Source organism: Zingiber officinale, chromosome 11B, assembly GCF_018446385.1.
Source record: "Zingiber officinale cultivar Zhangliang chromosome 11B, Zo_v1.1, whole genome shotgun sequence".
NCBI lineage: Eukaryota > Viridiplantae > Streptophyta > Magnoliopsida > Zingiberales > Zingiberaceae > Zingiber > Zingiber officinale.
In genome coordinates, this window is record NC_056007.1 from 20668319 (window position 1) to 20685863 (window position 17545).

Here is a 17545-nt window from a genome sequence, read left to right on the forward strand (position 1 = left end):
TGGCTAATCGATCCAGTGGTCGATCCCGAAACCTTCTGTTCGCGACAGAATTGACTCGATCGATCGGCTGATCGATCCAGAAACCTTCTGTTCGTGACAGAATTGACTCGATCGATCGGCTGATCGATTCAGACGCCTTCTGTTCGCGACACGAGTTGCCCAATCGATCTATCGATCGATTGGAAACCCTCGAATCGATCAGCTGATCGATTCGAGTTACTGATTCTGTGCCAATTGTCTAATTTCAGCACTTGTTCGTGCCGAAACTACTTGTAACATTTCTACACTAAATGCCAAACATTCTATCATCACAAAGATAGTATTCTAAGCATGATAGGGTGCATGATTAACTAGTTCATAACATTTAACATACTAAGGTGTAAAATAACAAAATGCTAACAGGTTCTAGTGCTTTAAACAAGCTTGCTGAGATTCCCTAAGATCTCTATCCCAAGTTCCATCCACACACATCTTCGTAGCACTACCCTCCAGCCTCCGCTAATCCATCTTTCCTTTACCTTTGTCTGCAGTATAAGGGAAAGAATTATCTATAAGCTTTCGCTTAGTAAGAAACCATCTACCTCACTAAATCATGCATACGATGCAAATATGCTTGTAAATCATGCTATTTGAAAAACATACTGAATATGCAAGCATGGCATGGCATGGTATCATACAAAGTATGGCATAACATAAGCTGAACATAAAATAAAACTGATCATAACATGTCTAGAACTGTATATGAAGCTATCATATTTAACAACTAAAATAAGCTGAGTTGATACAAAAGTGAGCTAAGCTGAAGCTGAGCTAATACTGAATTCCATTATGTTTTAAAACTGATTTGGAAAACTATTATATATAATAGATAAAAATACTAAACATGCTGCTGTAGGGCCCTGGCAACTGTACTTGCTGTGCGCGCATCCCTAACTAGACCCGGGATTGCAAGTTCCGAATCTAGTAGGGTTTACTAGGTTAGCTAAACCTAGGGACGACTATGGGAGTCCAACCCAGTGGATATCTGATCCAGTACTGAACATAGCTAATTAATACTTGAATTAGCTGAATCTAGGTTATCTGAACCTAGAACTAGGTTGTCTGAACCTAGAGGCGACTGTGGGAGCCCACCCATTGGACATCTAGTCCCATAAAGCTGAAATAAAACTGATATGCTAGTTTAAATGCTTCTATGCATTTAACTATGCTGTTAAAACTGTCTAATGTTGCGCTAAACATTTTATCGAACACCTAGTGTGCTCCAACTCTCCTCTCTAATAGGGGAACCACCTCTAGGCACCCGACGACGTCTAGAACCTCTATCTGAAGAGGAAAAACGCGTCCGGCCCATCCAGAGATACTCAACTAACCCCTAAGTCTGCGAAGAGAATTAAATACACTCTAGATATCGATAAAAAAATCTACGTATAACTAAATTATAAGCATGCAATCAAACGAGAGCTACTTATACTGCAGGTGAGGGGTTTCTTACCTCGTACGCTAGTTTCCTTACGGTTCTAGTCGCTAGGTTTCCGGAGAAGACGATCCTTTCGATAGTTTTTCTTGCGCCAACACGTTCCTCTCGCGAAGGGAAGCGTCCTGGTGTCGGAGCCGCTGCCGGAAGATGTCTTTGGGGGGCCTAGCCTTGGTGCGCTGAGAGAAAGAGGAGGAAGAGAGGGGCGCCGGCGTGAGGGTTTTATAGGAGAAGGGATTTGCCGAACCAAAGAAAATAAAAATAAACCAAACCCAACTTAAATCTTCTATTTATATTAAGTGGATAATTGAACCCAACTCTAATATAAATATAATTGGTTCCCCTTTCTTTCAGCACGGCCCTGCTGGGTTCACCGGTTACTAAGGCTAACTAAAAGTTATCGGGTCCGAGAGGTCCCGGGTTCGATTCCCGCTAAAGCCTTTTTATTCCTCTAATTAGTTTTGCTACTTCCGCTACTCGGAAAATTCCGAAAAAATATCTAAAAATTCTAGAAAAATCACAAAATAATTCTAATGTAAGTTTGAGAATTTTCGGGCGTTACAGATATCCACACGAATAAGGAGTGTCTCTCACACTCAAAGGATGGAGAAGAGAGCCCCAAGTGTGCTAGCACTTTCTAGAGCTCTCGGATGGGATTGGAAAGGAAGAAAAGAAGAAGATACAAAAGGAAATCTTATACACTCACTAGTAGTATCATCCTTTGTGCTCTTCACTTTCCTTTATTCTCTTGGAACACAACTCATACACCCTCTCCTCACCATGGAAGTCACGGCAACAGCAAGGAGAAGCAAGCATCCAAGGAAGAAGAAGCTAGAATGAATGCAAATCAATTGCATTCACCCATCATCAAGTGTGTGGCTGGCAACACAAATGTAACCCCCTCATTTAATGTGGTCGGCCACATTAAAAGGAATGGGTGTGTAACCTCCATGAGGTGGCACACCATTATGAGGTGGTGATGATGTGGCAAGGATGTGGCATGCCATGTAGGATGAGTCAACCTACATGATGTGGCAATGCATCAAGTCAAACTTGATGTTTCAACTTCCATTTGGTCAAGTCAAAATTGACCAATTTCTTCCTTGTTGAGTTAAATCCAACATTTGATTCAAGTCAATTTCAATTTAATGAATCTCAATTCATTAATATAAATTGACTCAATGAATCAAATCTAAATTAGACTCATTCAACAATTGAATCTAATTGAGTCTAACTCGATAAGTCTAATTTGAATCCAATTGGTTCATCATATGAACCTAATCCAATTGGTTCATCCTATGAACCTAATCTCCATCCACTTGTTCTTTGTGTGTGACCCAATAGGTTCTTGTAACGTTGGCAATGTTTCTAAACTCCTTTAGAAACATAAGCAATGAGTGGCATCTAGCAATACATCATTGCTACCGAAGTTACAAGAAATGTTGAGATCCAACATCACCTTGTGACTACTAATTGTGACTCCTCACAATATATGACAAGTGTCCTTCTATCCTAGACATCTAGATTGGTCAATATGAGGCATAGACCGTGTCATCCTCTGACCAATCTAAATCTTGAACTCCAAGTAGACTCACTAAATCAAATGAGCTCAATATCCTATATTGACTCATTTGGGCATGGCCATGCACTTCGTGGTCTCACTCTATCAAGAATACCGATGTCTCTCCCGTCATATAGGAGGGATAGATCCCATCTACATCACTCACATCCCTCCGCATAATTTGTTACATACCCAGTAATCGCCTTTATAGTCCACCCAGTTACGGGTGACGTTTGACGAAACCAAAGTACATAACTCCTTATGTAGGGAACCATGGTGACTTCAGGTCTAAGGACTAGTAGTCATACTAATAGCCACATGAGAAAGTATATGACGCTCATATAACGATCCATGATACTTTCTCATGGCGGGTCATTCAGTATACATTCTCTAATGTATACCCATGTGTCAACTTGATATCTCTATATCCATGACTTGTGAGATCAAGTCATCGAGTTGACCTACATGCTAGTCTTATTGTATTAACATTGTCCCTGAATGTTAATACTCGACTAGGAACGATTAAGAGTAGTGTTCCCTATATCATCTCACTATCGGTTCAACAAACCGATTGATATAGGTGAGAATCATCTACTCAAGGACATTATTATACTTAGTTTATTTGGCACCAATACAAGTAAGTATAATAACCAAAATCCAAATGCCTTTATTTATATAGAATATGATACAATAATTCCAAAATATAATCATCAAATGATTGGTTCTAGGGCTCTAGCTAACAGTTTATAGTCGTCGGTCCGACTCTCGATATTTAACGTCGGAGCTCGACGGTCTTCCGGCCGGGGGGTTTATAGTCACCGGTCTGACTCTCGATATTTAACGTCGGAGCTCGATGGTCTTCCGACCGGGGGGTTTATAGTCATCAGTCCGACTCTCAATATTTAACGTCGGAGCTCGACTGTCTTCCGGCCGGGGGGTTTATAGTCGTCGGTAAGACTCTCGATATTTAACGTCGGAGCTCGACGTTCTTCCAGCCAGGGGGTTTATAGTCGCCGATCCGACTCTCGATATTTAACGTCGGAGCTCGACGGTCTTCCGGCCGGGGGGTTTATAGTCGCCGGTCCGACTCTCGATATTTAACGTCGGAGCTCGAAGGTCTTCCGGCCGGGGGGTTTATTGTCGCCGGTACGACTCTCGATATTTAACGTCGGAGCTCGACAGTCTTCCGGCCGGGGGGTTTATAGTCGCCGGTCCGACTCTCGATATTTAACGTCGGAGCTCGACGGTCTTCCGGCCGGGGGGTTTATAGTCGCCGGTCCGACTCTCGATATTTAACGTCGGATCTCGACGATCTTCCGGCCGGGGGTTTATAGTCGCCGATCTGACTCTCGATATTTAACGTCGGAGCTCGACGGTCTTCCGGCCGGAGGGTTTATAGTCGCCGGTCTGACTCTCGATATTTAACGTCGGAGCTCGACGGCCTTCAAGGCTAATTTCAACACGACGCTAATTTTAACGTCAGACTCTCGGGTGTAGTCAGTCGTTCGGCGAATAATGCCAAATGCGTTTTATCACTTTGCTTCCTGCATTAAAAGAACATAGGCGACCAAGACATACATAAAATGAATTACATCGGCGCACCTCTCACCCAGCTCGGTACGGCTGGAGATGATTTACGCTCCATGGTCGATCCAGCTGCCGTCCGTCTTCATCCTCCAAATAATAGGCACCCAAGCGGAGTTTTTCGATGACTTTGAAGGGGCCTGATGAAATGGAATCGGGGCAGGCGGTGCTTCTCCTTAGATACCGATCGGATCCTTATCTCGGCCCCATGCTGAGATGTTTTCCGGTCAGAACTCTGCTGCCGCTCGGCCTCCTGACGCTGATATCGCTTGTTGCTCCAGTCGCTCGGCTTGCACCTTCTGTTTCTGTTGCTCCACGGGCTTAGCTGTTCTTGCCTCGATTAGAGCTTCGAGCTCCTCCTGGGAGAGCATCACGGTATGAGGTCGTCCAGCTTCGTCCATCGCTTCCGCTCGGATGCAAGTGCGTTCCCACAGACGGCGCCAATTTAATCCTGTCCGAACGCTGAGTCGACGGATGCTGGGGACGTGGCGCTCTCCTATATCTCCGACAAGCTATACGGATCTCCGGTGAACCTGCAAGGAAGTCGAGCCGGGAAGGGGTTCCCGGCAACGACCCTCCGACGCTCAAGTCAGACAAGAGGAAAGCGATGAAGTGGCTCCATAGATGAGAGATCGCGTACCTCCGGCGAAGTCTGAGGGCTCTTATATAGAGCTGTGGAGAGGCTTATGCACACCTACCAAGGCGTACACGTGTCCTTTACCATACCTTAGTATGGGCTTACCAAAGGAGCATGCTTGACACCATACTGCTACAGTCCGAGAACTTCTCTGATGGGACGGCAAAACCTTCCGTCGTAAGATTCTGCGTATGACTTGGTCGTCGAACATGTCTGTTGTCAGAAGATGTTCCCCAATGTCCCCTTGTCCTTTTGTCTCTTCTCTCCCCGCGCCGAGCGTCTAGCCGCTCGGCAGACACAGTACTTCTGACTGGGCATAGGTATCGGTCCGACCGGGAAGATTCCCGGTCACGTGCACGGCTGAGACTGTTCCTTCACAGCATTACCGCTTTACGCCTCGGCCGAGCGGGCTACCCGCTCGGCCCGGCGACCCTGTTTACCATGAGCGTCGGAAACCCGACTCCCCGTCGGGTTGTCTTTGATTCCGCCCAGATCCATTCGGCCGGTTGACCCAACCCTTCTCCGATCGGCTGGACCTCGTGCTAACCCTTTTGACTTCTGACCTCTACGTGTCATTGGCTCCCCACAAAGGGGGTCCCCCGTCCTTACTGCCGGATCAATATCTAAAATCAAAATTTTGCATGGGTAAATAATGATAATCAAAATTATTTCTCTTAGCATGCATGGGAACATAAAAATTTGAATTTGACTTTGAATTACGATTCAAATTAGGGTATACCTCCCTTACCCTTTAAGCTCCCCCTTGATTTGTGCTCCTCTTCTTCTTCTCCCATTTCTTTAAATGTGCAAGCTTCTTGATTTCCCTCTTCTTAGGGCATTTGGTGTGGTAATGTCCCTTCTCCTCACATGTGAAGCATACAATGCACATTCTCCTTCTTTGAGCTTCTTTATTCCTACAATCCTTGTTAGTGTTTAAATTAACTTGAATGAGTTTAGGAGTTACCTTCTTACCCAATGGACATCTACTCTTGTAGTGTCCCTTCTCATTGCACCCGAAGCATATTATGTGGTCCTTTGACTTCACTTCGGTGGAGGTGCTTGCTAGGTTGACCACTTCCAAGACCTCTTCTACATCCTCTTCACTTGTCTTGGATTCTTCTTCAATCCTTGAGGATGTAGATGATGCTTCCTCATCCTTCTTCTCCTCCTCGAAAGTTGAGTGCTCATCACCTTCCGGTTGCTCCTCCTCTACTTGAGCAATTGAAACAATCTCCTTGGGCTCTACCTCTTTATGTGTAGGCAAAAGTTCTTCTCCTAGAACTTTCTTCACTTTGCTCCACAATTTGTGAGCATTCTCATATTTACCTATACGACTCATAACGTCATTAGGCAATATATCAATTAAAATTAATATTACCTTTGAATTTACCTTCGATCGTGTGGTTTTCTCCTCCGTCCAATGTCGTGGTCAGAGTTTCTTCCCTTTCTTATCCTTTGGGACTTCAAATAGCTCTTCCACCACCATCATTGTGTCCCAATCCATCTCAAAGAAGTTCTTCATCTTCACCATCCAAAAAGTGATGTCCCATAAGCTTCCTCCTTCGAACTTTGGTGGATCTATCAAGCTGGTCATCTTTGCTTCCTCGGCGGTTAGTCTGATGGAGAGCGGTCTCGCTCTGATACCACTTGTAAGGGATCGGTGATCGGCTAGAAGAGGGGTTGGATAGACGGTACCCCCAAATACTCGCTTCCTATGTATTCGTTAGTGCGCAAGCAGAAATACAAATACTAATATGAATACGAAAGCTAATGACAAAGAAAGAGAACAAGCAAACCAATACACATCGATGTAACGTGGTTCGGAGATAACTTGCTCCTACTCCATGGTTATCTGTAAGATGGACGATCCCTCAATCTGTCGGTAGATTAGTCCCCGGAAACTCCGGCTAGCTCAAACCTCCTTGTGGGTGGAGAAACCTCACCACAACACTCACTAAAAACACTTGGACACAAGGGAAACCTTGAGCACTTAGTGACTACTAATTAGGCTTTAACTAAGTCTAATTTCGTCACCTTTGTCGGCCATTCCAAGCTCCTTCTTATAGAGCTTGGAAGAAAATAGTCCTGCTATTTTACCGTTACCAGTCGACTGGTCCTTGCACCAGTCGACTGGTGCCAGCCCAATGACTCTCTCAACGGATCTCTACCAGTCGACTGCTACCGTGCACCAGTCGACTGCTACAGTGCGTTGACTACTACAATACCCGTTGACTGCTACAGTACCCACGTTGACTACTAAGTACCCCTAGGATTTTTCTCTGAGTATAATCTCTCATGCACTCGTACCCTCATGACCCACTTGACTCTTCTTTGCAGCCTTGACCTCTTGCCTTCAAGCTTACTTCCTTTGGCTCTCATCCCTCGGATGCATCCAAGCCCGCAGCTCATACCCAATGTCATCCTTCGCGTATGCCTCGAAGTCGCTTCCCGCGACCCTTGTCCTTGCTGCTTTATCCACGGTCCCTCGGATGCTCCATCCTTCACCGGACCCGAAGCCATCAAGCTGAGTCATATGTGTATCCTGCAAACCTGCACACTCACATACACATATCAAATAACAAGGGTTAACCTAACTTAAACTCTTTGCCAAAACAACAAAACACATGGTCACATGGACCATTGGGATTGCTCCAACAATTACATCCTATGTAACTCTTGTATCATTCGGTGAACAAGACTATTTGTTCGTTTTCCCATCTTATAAAATTCACATTATAGCTCATTTTGAGTTAGCTTAGGCTAATCACGCAAGACTAGTATAACTTGAATTTCATCATATGGGATATGCCTCTGAGTTCTCAATCCAATAGATATAACTTAGTTAAGTCACACCTAAAGTTTAACAGTCAAATATCACAATTATCCTGTCACACTCCAGCAAGATAAATTGAGTCACTTTTTGGTTAGTGTCAGGGGTAAAGGGGGCAGCGCCTCTTGCGGGGTGAAGGGGCAGTTCCCTTGGCGAAAATTATTTCGCATACTTATTGTATGAGTTGTTGCCATACCCGAGACCCAGCAACCTACAAAAATCGAGAGGCCATGTTGTTCACAACACTTTGGTCGAGCCCACCTTGCTGTTCACAACTTCTATTGGCCGAAACCTTAGAAGTATATTTCTATCAAAAGAAATAGATTATAGCACTTGTTCATAGCAAATATGAAGATGCTATATCCTTTAGTTTGTTCGTATACTCACTGTTTCGTTCCCAACAGAAAACTTATAAATATGCAAATCATAGTAAATCTATCATGCAATTTCTATATCACATATAAAATCTCACAACTTAGTATATGCCTTTGCAAGTGGCTCTGATACCATTGTAAGAAACTAGGGTGCTAAATAAACAGAAAGCGCAACGGAAAACATCTAGTCCCTATCAAAAGATCCATGAGAAGGAAGAAAATATATACTCAGTTTTAATATGATAGGGAGTTATACCTTTGATGTGTGTACTCGATCTCCTGACAACTAGGATCTCAGCACGATCACATGTCCGTGCCTCTTTCAATATCCACACGGTTACAAGAAAATGGAGAAGACCAACACTCAAGGTTATGCTAGCAACACTCTAATGAGTTTCGATCAAAGAAAAAGTGGAGAGGAAGAAGAATGAATTCACACTCAAAAATGAGAGAAAAAAATACTTTTGTACTTCATCCAATGAAAATACTTAATGAGCATTAATTCACTTAATGAGATTTAATGAGCATTAACACTCCATTAAGATCATTTTTAAACTCTTCATTTTTTAATTTAATTTCGAAATTGAATGAATTTCAAAATTAACTCTTCTAATGTTTCATTAATCTCCATTAATCCTCTTTAGTGAATGAATTCACTTAAATCTCTTTAGTGAATGAATTCACTTAAATCTAACTCAACTCTAATTCAGATTAGATTGAATCCATATGATTGGATTCACTCTAACTCAATGATTCTAATCTGGATGTGTCAATCATCTCATAGACTCTTTGAGCTAATACTAACAATTTGGGGGGCTAGACTAGAGCGCAGAATAATTGTATCTTAGATTCGTCTCTAGTTGGAAGATCATATTCCCTATATATCTTTGGATAGTTGATCAAGTAAAACATCCTCACATGATTGGATAGACAACATAGCCTCTTTTGTTGGACGACGAAAAAACTTACGAAGTTGTAGTCTCAATTAGAAGTGCAAATGAACTGAATTGAGTAGAAATAGTATAAAAATATTGATATTTGAGTTCGAACTTGAAAAATATATGTATTATTCGAATTCAATTTGAAGCTCAAAAATATAAATAATTATGGCTCGAGCTTAGTTTGAAATGAAAATTTGAGCTCAAATTTGACTCAAGTTATTCAAACCTTGATTAGGATAAAATTAAACTATAATTCGAAATGACTTAAATTTGAGTTCAGTTCAAGTTATTCAATCCTTAATTTGATCATATTTACATTAAATTATGAAAAAAATTAAATAAATAGAATTTGGCTCACTAGCGGTTCGTGAATAATCGAATAAAATATTGTGAATTCAAATTCAACTTGAAAAATAATCAAACATGTTTGAGTTCGGTTCAAATTTAATAATTTTAAATACGAATTAAATATTTTTTGAGCTGACTAGAAAAGTTTGTAAAGTTTGTGAACAAACTCAATTCATTTTCACCCCAAGTCTCAATCTCTTTTAAAAGAAACTCATCTCATAAATTTAATAGTATCCTTAAATTTACCTCCTAGTACAATTAGAAAGAAAAGGAATTTTTATTACACCAAAAGTGGCTTTGCCTTAATCTTTGTTGTCATCAGTCGATCCACCCAATGTAGAGGATTTTGGAGTATGCATTTGTCAAGAAACTTCACACCAATCATGCATTTGTTAATGACAAACTTAGGAACATTAATCAATACATGATTATTTTATTTAAGATGATTAAAATATACCATCAATGCCTTAAACATATATTCTTGGGACTAACTAGCCGACTTAATCTATAATATAAAGAATGTAGAATAGAGTTGTGCAATAGCAACAACAATAATGACAACTTAAAACGGCCTAGTTCCTCAACAAGATTGCTTCTTCACACCATTGGAAGAGCTTTGACCCATTCCAAAGCATCCCCAACAAACTAAGAACCTTTAACAAGATTGAGCTTTGAGATCACATAAATGTCAGTCCATCTATCTATTATAAATACAAACACACTCCACATTGATCCCCTTCATACCGACAAGAGGGAGAGAGTAGTTTGATTGTATTTATGGCTAATAAGATTGTGTTTTTGATGGCGGTGGTGGTGGTTGCGGTGGTGACAAAGGTGAAGGGGCAATCACCACCCGAGTGTGTAGCAAAGTTGTATCCGTGCAAGGGGCAGTTGAACTCAACGAGCCCGTCCAGAGTCTGTTGCTTAGCATTACAAGAGGTGGTAAGGAATGACTTTGCTTGCATTTGCTCGTCCTTCAACAACCCTAGCTTGTTGAAGACATTCAACATCACGAGTGCTGATGCATATCGCATCGCCGAGGCTTGTGGATCTGACCTTAGTGCTTGCTCAGGTAATATATCATATGAACCCTAAACCTCTTAAATTTTACCTTAATACCGTAATATATCATATCTGCAATATGAACTTGATTATTTATAAGAAGATTGAAGATGAATCATGGCAATATTAACTACTTTCTATCAATCTAACAATGAAATTATTAATAGTGAAAATTTTGTTTACTACAAGCTTAAGTTTTGTTTATTTTAAAATAATTTCAAATATATAAAAATAACATATCTGATCAAATCCTTAACAAGGATTAGATGCACCTATTTGCTTGCAACTTCATGAGAAAAATGTCACTATTTAATTTTGATTTTCCTCACCTAAAATTAAAAAAAATCAATTAAATATAGAGATTATGGCCATAGCTAGGTTTTCTTATGTATTAGTACAATACATTAATTATGGGAAGTGTTTAGAAATTTTAATATGTAATTTCTAATTATATTTATTTCTGAAGTTCAAATCCAATTTAATTATATTTATATTTCTTTGCATGAAAATATTATAGTATTAAATTAAAAGTATATATACTTTTTCTTGTATAATTGAACTTTTAGATTTTTTTTATTTATCACTTAAAAATAAATTAAATCCTTTTTTATTTATCACTTATTTAGCAGAACAAGATTAGCTCTAATTAACTAGAACTCTATGAAAGTTAAAGAACAACATTAACTCAACAGATTTTTGGCAAAAATGTGATTAATTTGGAATGTAACAATTACAAATTTTGGTTATGCATGAAAATTTGATTAATCAGTGATTAGTAATGTCACATATATATTGTGATTAATTTTAAATTTTCGTTTTTGCAGCTCCCTCTCCTTATAACCCTTCAGGTATTAGGTTTATTTTCAAAATTATCAACTAGATTATTGTTTTTATTTTTTAAAACATGTAGATTGCTTCTAATTATGACATTTTTTTGCATTTTAATAATGATTCAGCTTCTAGCAAGAAAGGTGATAACATCAAGATAGCTTGGTTTAGCGTCATAAGCTCGGTATTCTCTTGGTTGTCAATGACAATGATTGCATAATGTATGTAGCATCCATGTTTCACCCCTCTCGGTACAACACTATGTTCTTTCGATTTTTCTCTTGTTGATCAAGCTTGTCTTGTTTAATTTATTTCGTCGATCATTGAAGTTTGTTTGTGTGGCAGTGTTAAGCAATTTTAGATATTCTTGTCTTGTAGAGCGATATATATAAGCAAATCACGACATACACGATCAGAAATAATATTTGACTCACCCTCTCTTTCAATTTGTGTTTTAAGACATGTTTTCATTAAGGACTATGCTTGTGACATGCAAAGCATTTCCTCTTTTACCAAGACGCTTCTTTAATTAGTCCATGGACCGTTATAACCTACATATTTAATTAGTCCATGAATCGATAAAACTTCAAATTGTGTTGTATACACATTGTGTCAATGATAGTGTCCTAGAACAATCTAATTGTAAAAGAAAATAACTATCTAATACAATTACATATGTGAATGAAATTATCTTTCTTTTCATGATATTGTTATCTTCTGTAACAAGAAAGTTGTAATAAAAGTTTCTTATAGCATTGTTTCTCAAGTAATGGATCAAATGAGATGATGAGGTGTTCCTAAATCACAAGGCAATGTTACAAAGGGCAGAAGCATGTGTTAGCATACATGTGCCCGATTAGCTCGGATAGATTAAATTTTGGCTCCGCCACTTAATGTTACTAAAAACTTTCTAGTCTTAGTGATCTCGAGATGATATATTTACTTCACAATATAACTAGAATGTAACTAGTTTCTATTATGTGATAGCAATAGGTGATTTCATGATTATAAATGATACGGTGCGTAAATGAGTGGACCGATAATACCAGAAAATCAATGATCAAGAGGACATGACGGTCAACAGTCAAGGGAAGGTGACGGTTCAGCTTCCCCATTTCATCCTTCATATATTTCTCGATCGATCACAGATAAGTTAGGTCCTCAAGGCTGAGCCCTAGGCCGAGGTTTTTGACTAATTCCTGGTCGGCTACCTACTACTTAGGTTATCCCAGATCTGTCTCTACCTATGACCCTGGCACATATACCAGACAATCCCCGATCGACTCTGCACTAGTCGGGTCATGCATGCTTAGTTCTTGATGACAGCCACAGATGATTCCTGGCCGATTCTGCATAGCTCATTCTCTTCATCTCGACCAAGGCTCAGTCTTTGCACCATGATGTCCCCAAGAGGAGCTCATAAGGATTGTCATGTAAACCCTGCAGGTGGACTTAGTCTGACATGACGATAAGATTGAGTGGTACTACTCTTGGAACTAAATATTAATTAAGTGAGTTGTCAGTAACTCATTTAATTAGTGGACATTCTATATCTTAAACATAGGGAGATTAACACACTCATGATAAGAAAGAGCCCATATAGTAATATGGGATTGGTGCGGTAGTTCAATAATAACTCTTTAATTGTATGAGTTATTATTGATGAACTCGAGTTGGGTGTTCGGGGTGAACACGAGAAGCTCAAGTTCATCGGGAGACCAAAACTAATTCCTCCTCTCGGTCCCTGTCGTAGTCTCTTAGTTATAAAGTCTTATACTCACCTAAACTCACCTTCTTACCCATCCCAAGGTGGTCGGCCAAGCCAAGCTTGGAGCCCAAGCAAGGGCCGACCAAGATAAGGCTTGGATGGGTTGAAGTGGGGTCGGCCTAGCTTGAACCTAAGCATAGGTGGCCGGCCACAATAAAATTAAAAGGATTTTATTTTTTAAAAATCTTTCCTAATGTGGAAGACATGATTTCAAAAGAGAGTTTTAAAAATAAATTTTACCTTTTATAGTTTCTACCAAGGATTAAGAGAAAGGTTTGATATCTTTCCTTATTTGTAGATTGAAAGGAAGATTTTAATTTTGGCGAAAACTTTTCTTATTATAATCATCCACATGTTTTAATAGAGAGATTTTAATTTATAAAAGTTTCCTTTTATAACCAACCATGAAGGAAATTTTTAAAGAGAAATTTTTATTTTAAAAATTTTTGGAAACAAATTAGAAAGTTTTAATTTTATGTTTAAAACTTTCCTTGTTTGGAGGAGATGGTGGTGGTCGGCCATTAATAGAAGAAAAGGAAATATTTTTTATCAATTAAATTTTCCTTTCAATGGCAAAGAAAATAAAGAAGTTTTTATTAAAACTTTCCTTATTTGCCAAGACCAAGGAATATAAAAGAGAGGGTAGAGGTGCCTCACCTTATAACAACAATAGATCTTCTATTATTCCTCTCTTCCTTGGTGGTGGCCGACCCTCTCTTCCTCTTCTTCTCCTATTCTTCTTCCTTGTGTGGTCGGCGGCATCTTCATCTCAAGGAGCTTGGTGGTGGCCGGATCTTGTTAGAGGAAGAAGGAGAGATAGGAGGCTTTGTTTCTTAGCATCCCTTGGAGCTTGGTTAGTGGTCGAAAGTTCTTCATCTCTTGAAGATTGGTGGTGGCCGAAACTTGCTTAGAGAAGAAGGAAGCTTGGGTGGATTCTCGTCTCGGTAGATCGTCGCCCACACGACATCCGAGATAAGAAGAGGAATACGATAGAAGATCGTGAGGTCAATAAGCTACAAAAGGTATAACTAGTTATTAGTTTCCGCATCATAACTAGTTCATCTTTTTATTTAGATCTTGAAATACCAAACACAAGAGGCTAACGTTTCTAGGTTTTAGATTTATGATTCGAATTTGTGTTTCTTTTGTTTTTCGATCTTGTGATTCGATTGTTCTTATTGGTTAAACCTAGGGTTACTATAAGGAGATTAAATATTGAATTTCGTTGAAAGGCTTTATCTAAGAAGTGGTGGATGATCCCATACCCAAGAAGGCCTAGTGCCTCACCATGTTTAACCTGGAAGCCGATCTCTGAAATAAATATTTAATCAAATTTATAACATAGGTGGATTTGGATTAAGAATGTTAAGCATCGTTTGCAATCCAAGTCTAAACCTCGAAGAATAGATAAGTTGAATTTGGAATCAATAATGTTAAGTTCTATTTGCGATTCCAAATTTAATTTCTAAAGAACACAATACGTTGTTAGGAGTGGTTTGCCACTTGTACAAAAATTTTGTATAGGGGAACTAGTACAATATTCCGAGTAGCAACCAACAATTGGTATCAGAGCTAGGGTTTGCCTCTGTGTGTTTGGTTTTCAGTTTAATTATGCACATGTCACACATAATTTAGGTAGGATAATAGTAGGATATGCAAACTCTGTGGTTGTAGGCTCCAACTATTATGGTTTATAGTGATTGTGTGTGATTGAACCCTTGGACATGTCAAGGGCATTTTATGTGTGTGCATGATTGTATGTATTAAATACAGCATGAGCTGTATTAATTTTAGAATTTTACATTTTTTTTTCGATCTAGATTACATGTACATTCCTTCGTAGAATATAGGATCGGTGAATGTAAAATTCTATTTTTGTCGCGGATCATATCCTTGTGAGGCGTGGTACTATTTGTGGACCAGAGGCGCAGTGAAAAAAGAAGCAAGATAGATGCGGCGACTAGACCCGATTGCGCTGGCTAAAGATGGCAGCAACTAGGGTTGGCAGCACACAGAGGACAGTGATGGAAAAGGCCATAATAGTTGAAAAATTATTTTTCCATATTTATTACTTTATTTACTGTGATGTATGTGTGCATGGTTAAAATTCCTCACCTTAAATAACTAAGTGGGAAAGGGATTAGTAAATAAATTTCACGGTCTTCATTACTGGTTTGTAAGTGATGCAACAAACTTGCGTGTTGGATCTGAGTGCCTCCCTCCACAACGGATGAGTTTGTTTGCGGATCACTAGGTCAAACTTCCTTTATGGATGGTTATAGGAAATTATTTAAGAGCGTGTGATCTTCTCCAACTGAAGGGGTGCAATCCTATTTAATGGACTAAGTATCAAGTAATGGTATACACTTAGACACATTTAATAATATCCTCCCCAACAGAGTCACTGCTATTATTTGTGTGACCAAAGGGATACCAACTATTAATTTTATTTGTCATAAAGTTAGGATGACAAGATAATAAAATTAATGGGTGAAACCTCCTCTTACAAATGTTGAATTTGTATACGTCCACACTAACGTGACATGCAAAAATTCACGGTGTTTTGAGGTGTTGGTAAATTTAAATAGTATTATCTGAGGAATCAATATTATTCTAAATTTAGAGTCTTGACCAAAAGTTTATTTTGTGATTCTTAGGATGACTTTCAACCCACTGACTATTATACTGAAAGAGAACAAACTTACTGGTCCCAACTATATAGATTGGAAAAGAAACTTGGACATTGTCCTAACTGCTGAAAGCTATAAGTTTGTACTATTAGAGGTCTGCCCTAATGTGCCTAACGACCAATCTAGTGAAGAGGAGATTGAGCATCATAGGAAATGGGGCAAGGCAGATGAAATGGCGTGGTGTTACATTTTGGCTTTAATGTTAAAGGTACTGCAACATCAGCATCAGGGCTTGCCAACTGCCTATGAATGATGAACAATCTCAAGGAACTCTTCAAACACCTGAATCGGGCTGTTAGGCAAGAGGCAATGAGAAAATTAATGACAGCCACCATGTCAGAGGGGACACCCGTAAGGGATCATATCCTAAAAATGATGGCTTATTTGAACGAAATATAGATCCTTGGAGCTGAAAATGATGGGGAAATTCAGATCGATATTATTCTCCAAACGCTACTCAGAAGTTTTGAGCAATTCTGCCTGAACTATAACATGAACAAAAGGGCTTATATGTTGGCGGAACTTCTGACAAAGCTTCAGGCAGCAGAAGGTATATTTTGTCATAGTTCTCATATTCACTTTGCTGAAAATGTTTCTACTTCTAAGTCGAAAGGAAAGAAGAAGAAGAAACAGGTTGGCTCAGCAAAAAAGGTGAATAGATCTCTAGGTACTGGACCTAAAGCTGGAGTGAAGAAGCCAAAGGGAAAGTGCTTCATCTGCAAGCAGTCTGGACAATGGAAGGCAGACTGTCCTCGTAGGAGAGAGAACAATAAAGGTATATCTTATTCTCTAGTAGTTGAAATATGTTTAGCGGTGTTATGCACCAGCACCTGGTGTGTAGATACATGAGCCACTGATCATGTTTGCAATACATTACAGGGGTTCTAGGAAACCCAACGACTATATAAGGGAGAGATAACCGTCTACATAAGCAATACTATGAAAGTGGCGGTTGTTGTAGTAGGAGACGTCTACTTATCATTCGATAGAAATAAAACTTTGGTTTTGAGAAATTGACTTTATGTACAACTTTTAGAAAGAATTTAATTTCAGTTTCTAAACTGTTTGTGGATGGATATACTATTTCTTTTGATGGCAAAGTGTTTGTCAAAAAAAATAGGGTAATTATCTGTTCTGGTACATTAGTTGGCAATTTGTATACTCTAAATCCAATAACTCCCATAAAGTAACAAATGAAAATTAATATCACATCTTCTAATTCTAATAAGAGAAAAGAACCTTCGGAAATGAATCAAACATATCTTTGGCATCTAAGGCTTGGTCATATTAACTTGAGTAGGATTCAAAAGATAATAGAAGATGAACTCTTGGGATCATTAGTGTTGGAAAACTTTTCAACTTGCGAATCTTGCTTGGAAGGTAAAATGACCAAGAGACCTTTTAAGGCCAAGGGGTATAGAGCCAAAGATGTGTTAGAACTGGTTCAT

General features: G+C 39.3%; 1 protein-coding gene across 1 annotated transcript; it reads left to right on the forward strand.

Annotated features, from left to right (window-relative positions):
• The first annotated feature begins 10526 nt into the window (after nucleotides 1–10526).
• Nucleotides 10527–11859, forward strand: LOC122033829 (non-specific lipid transfer protein GPI-anchored 7-like). The gene is made up of 3 exons (XM_042592993.1): nucleotides 10527–10821; nucleotides 11636–11659; nucleotides 11768–11859. Exons 1-3 carry the CDS (start codon nucleotides 10527–10529, stop codon nucleotides 11857–11859), a joined length of 411 nt encoding a protein of 136 aa, XP_042448927.1.
• Nucleotides 11860–17545: the final 5686 nt, after the last annotated feature.

Bases quoted from the DNA above. Each gene is read 5' to 3' on its own strand.
- LOC122033829 (XM_042592993.1), top strand. From the start codon at position 10,527: ATGGCTAATAAGATTGTGTTTTTGATGGCGGTGGTGGTGGTTGCGGTG. The intron at 10,822-11,635 runs GTAATATATCAT...TCGTTTTTGCAG, and splicing joins TGACCTTAGTGCTTGCTCAG to CTCCCTCTCCTTATAACCCT. The intron at 11,660-11,767 runs GTATTAGGTTTA...ATAATGATTCAG, and splicing joins CTCTCCTTATAACCCTTCAG to CTTCTAGCAAGAAAGGTGAT.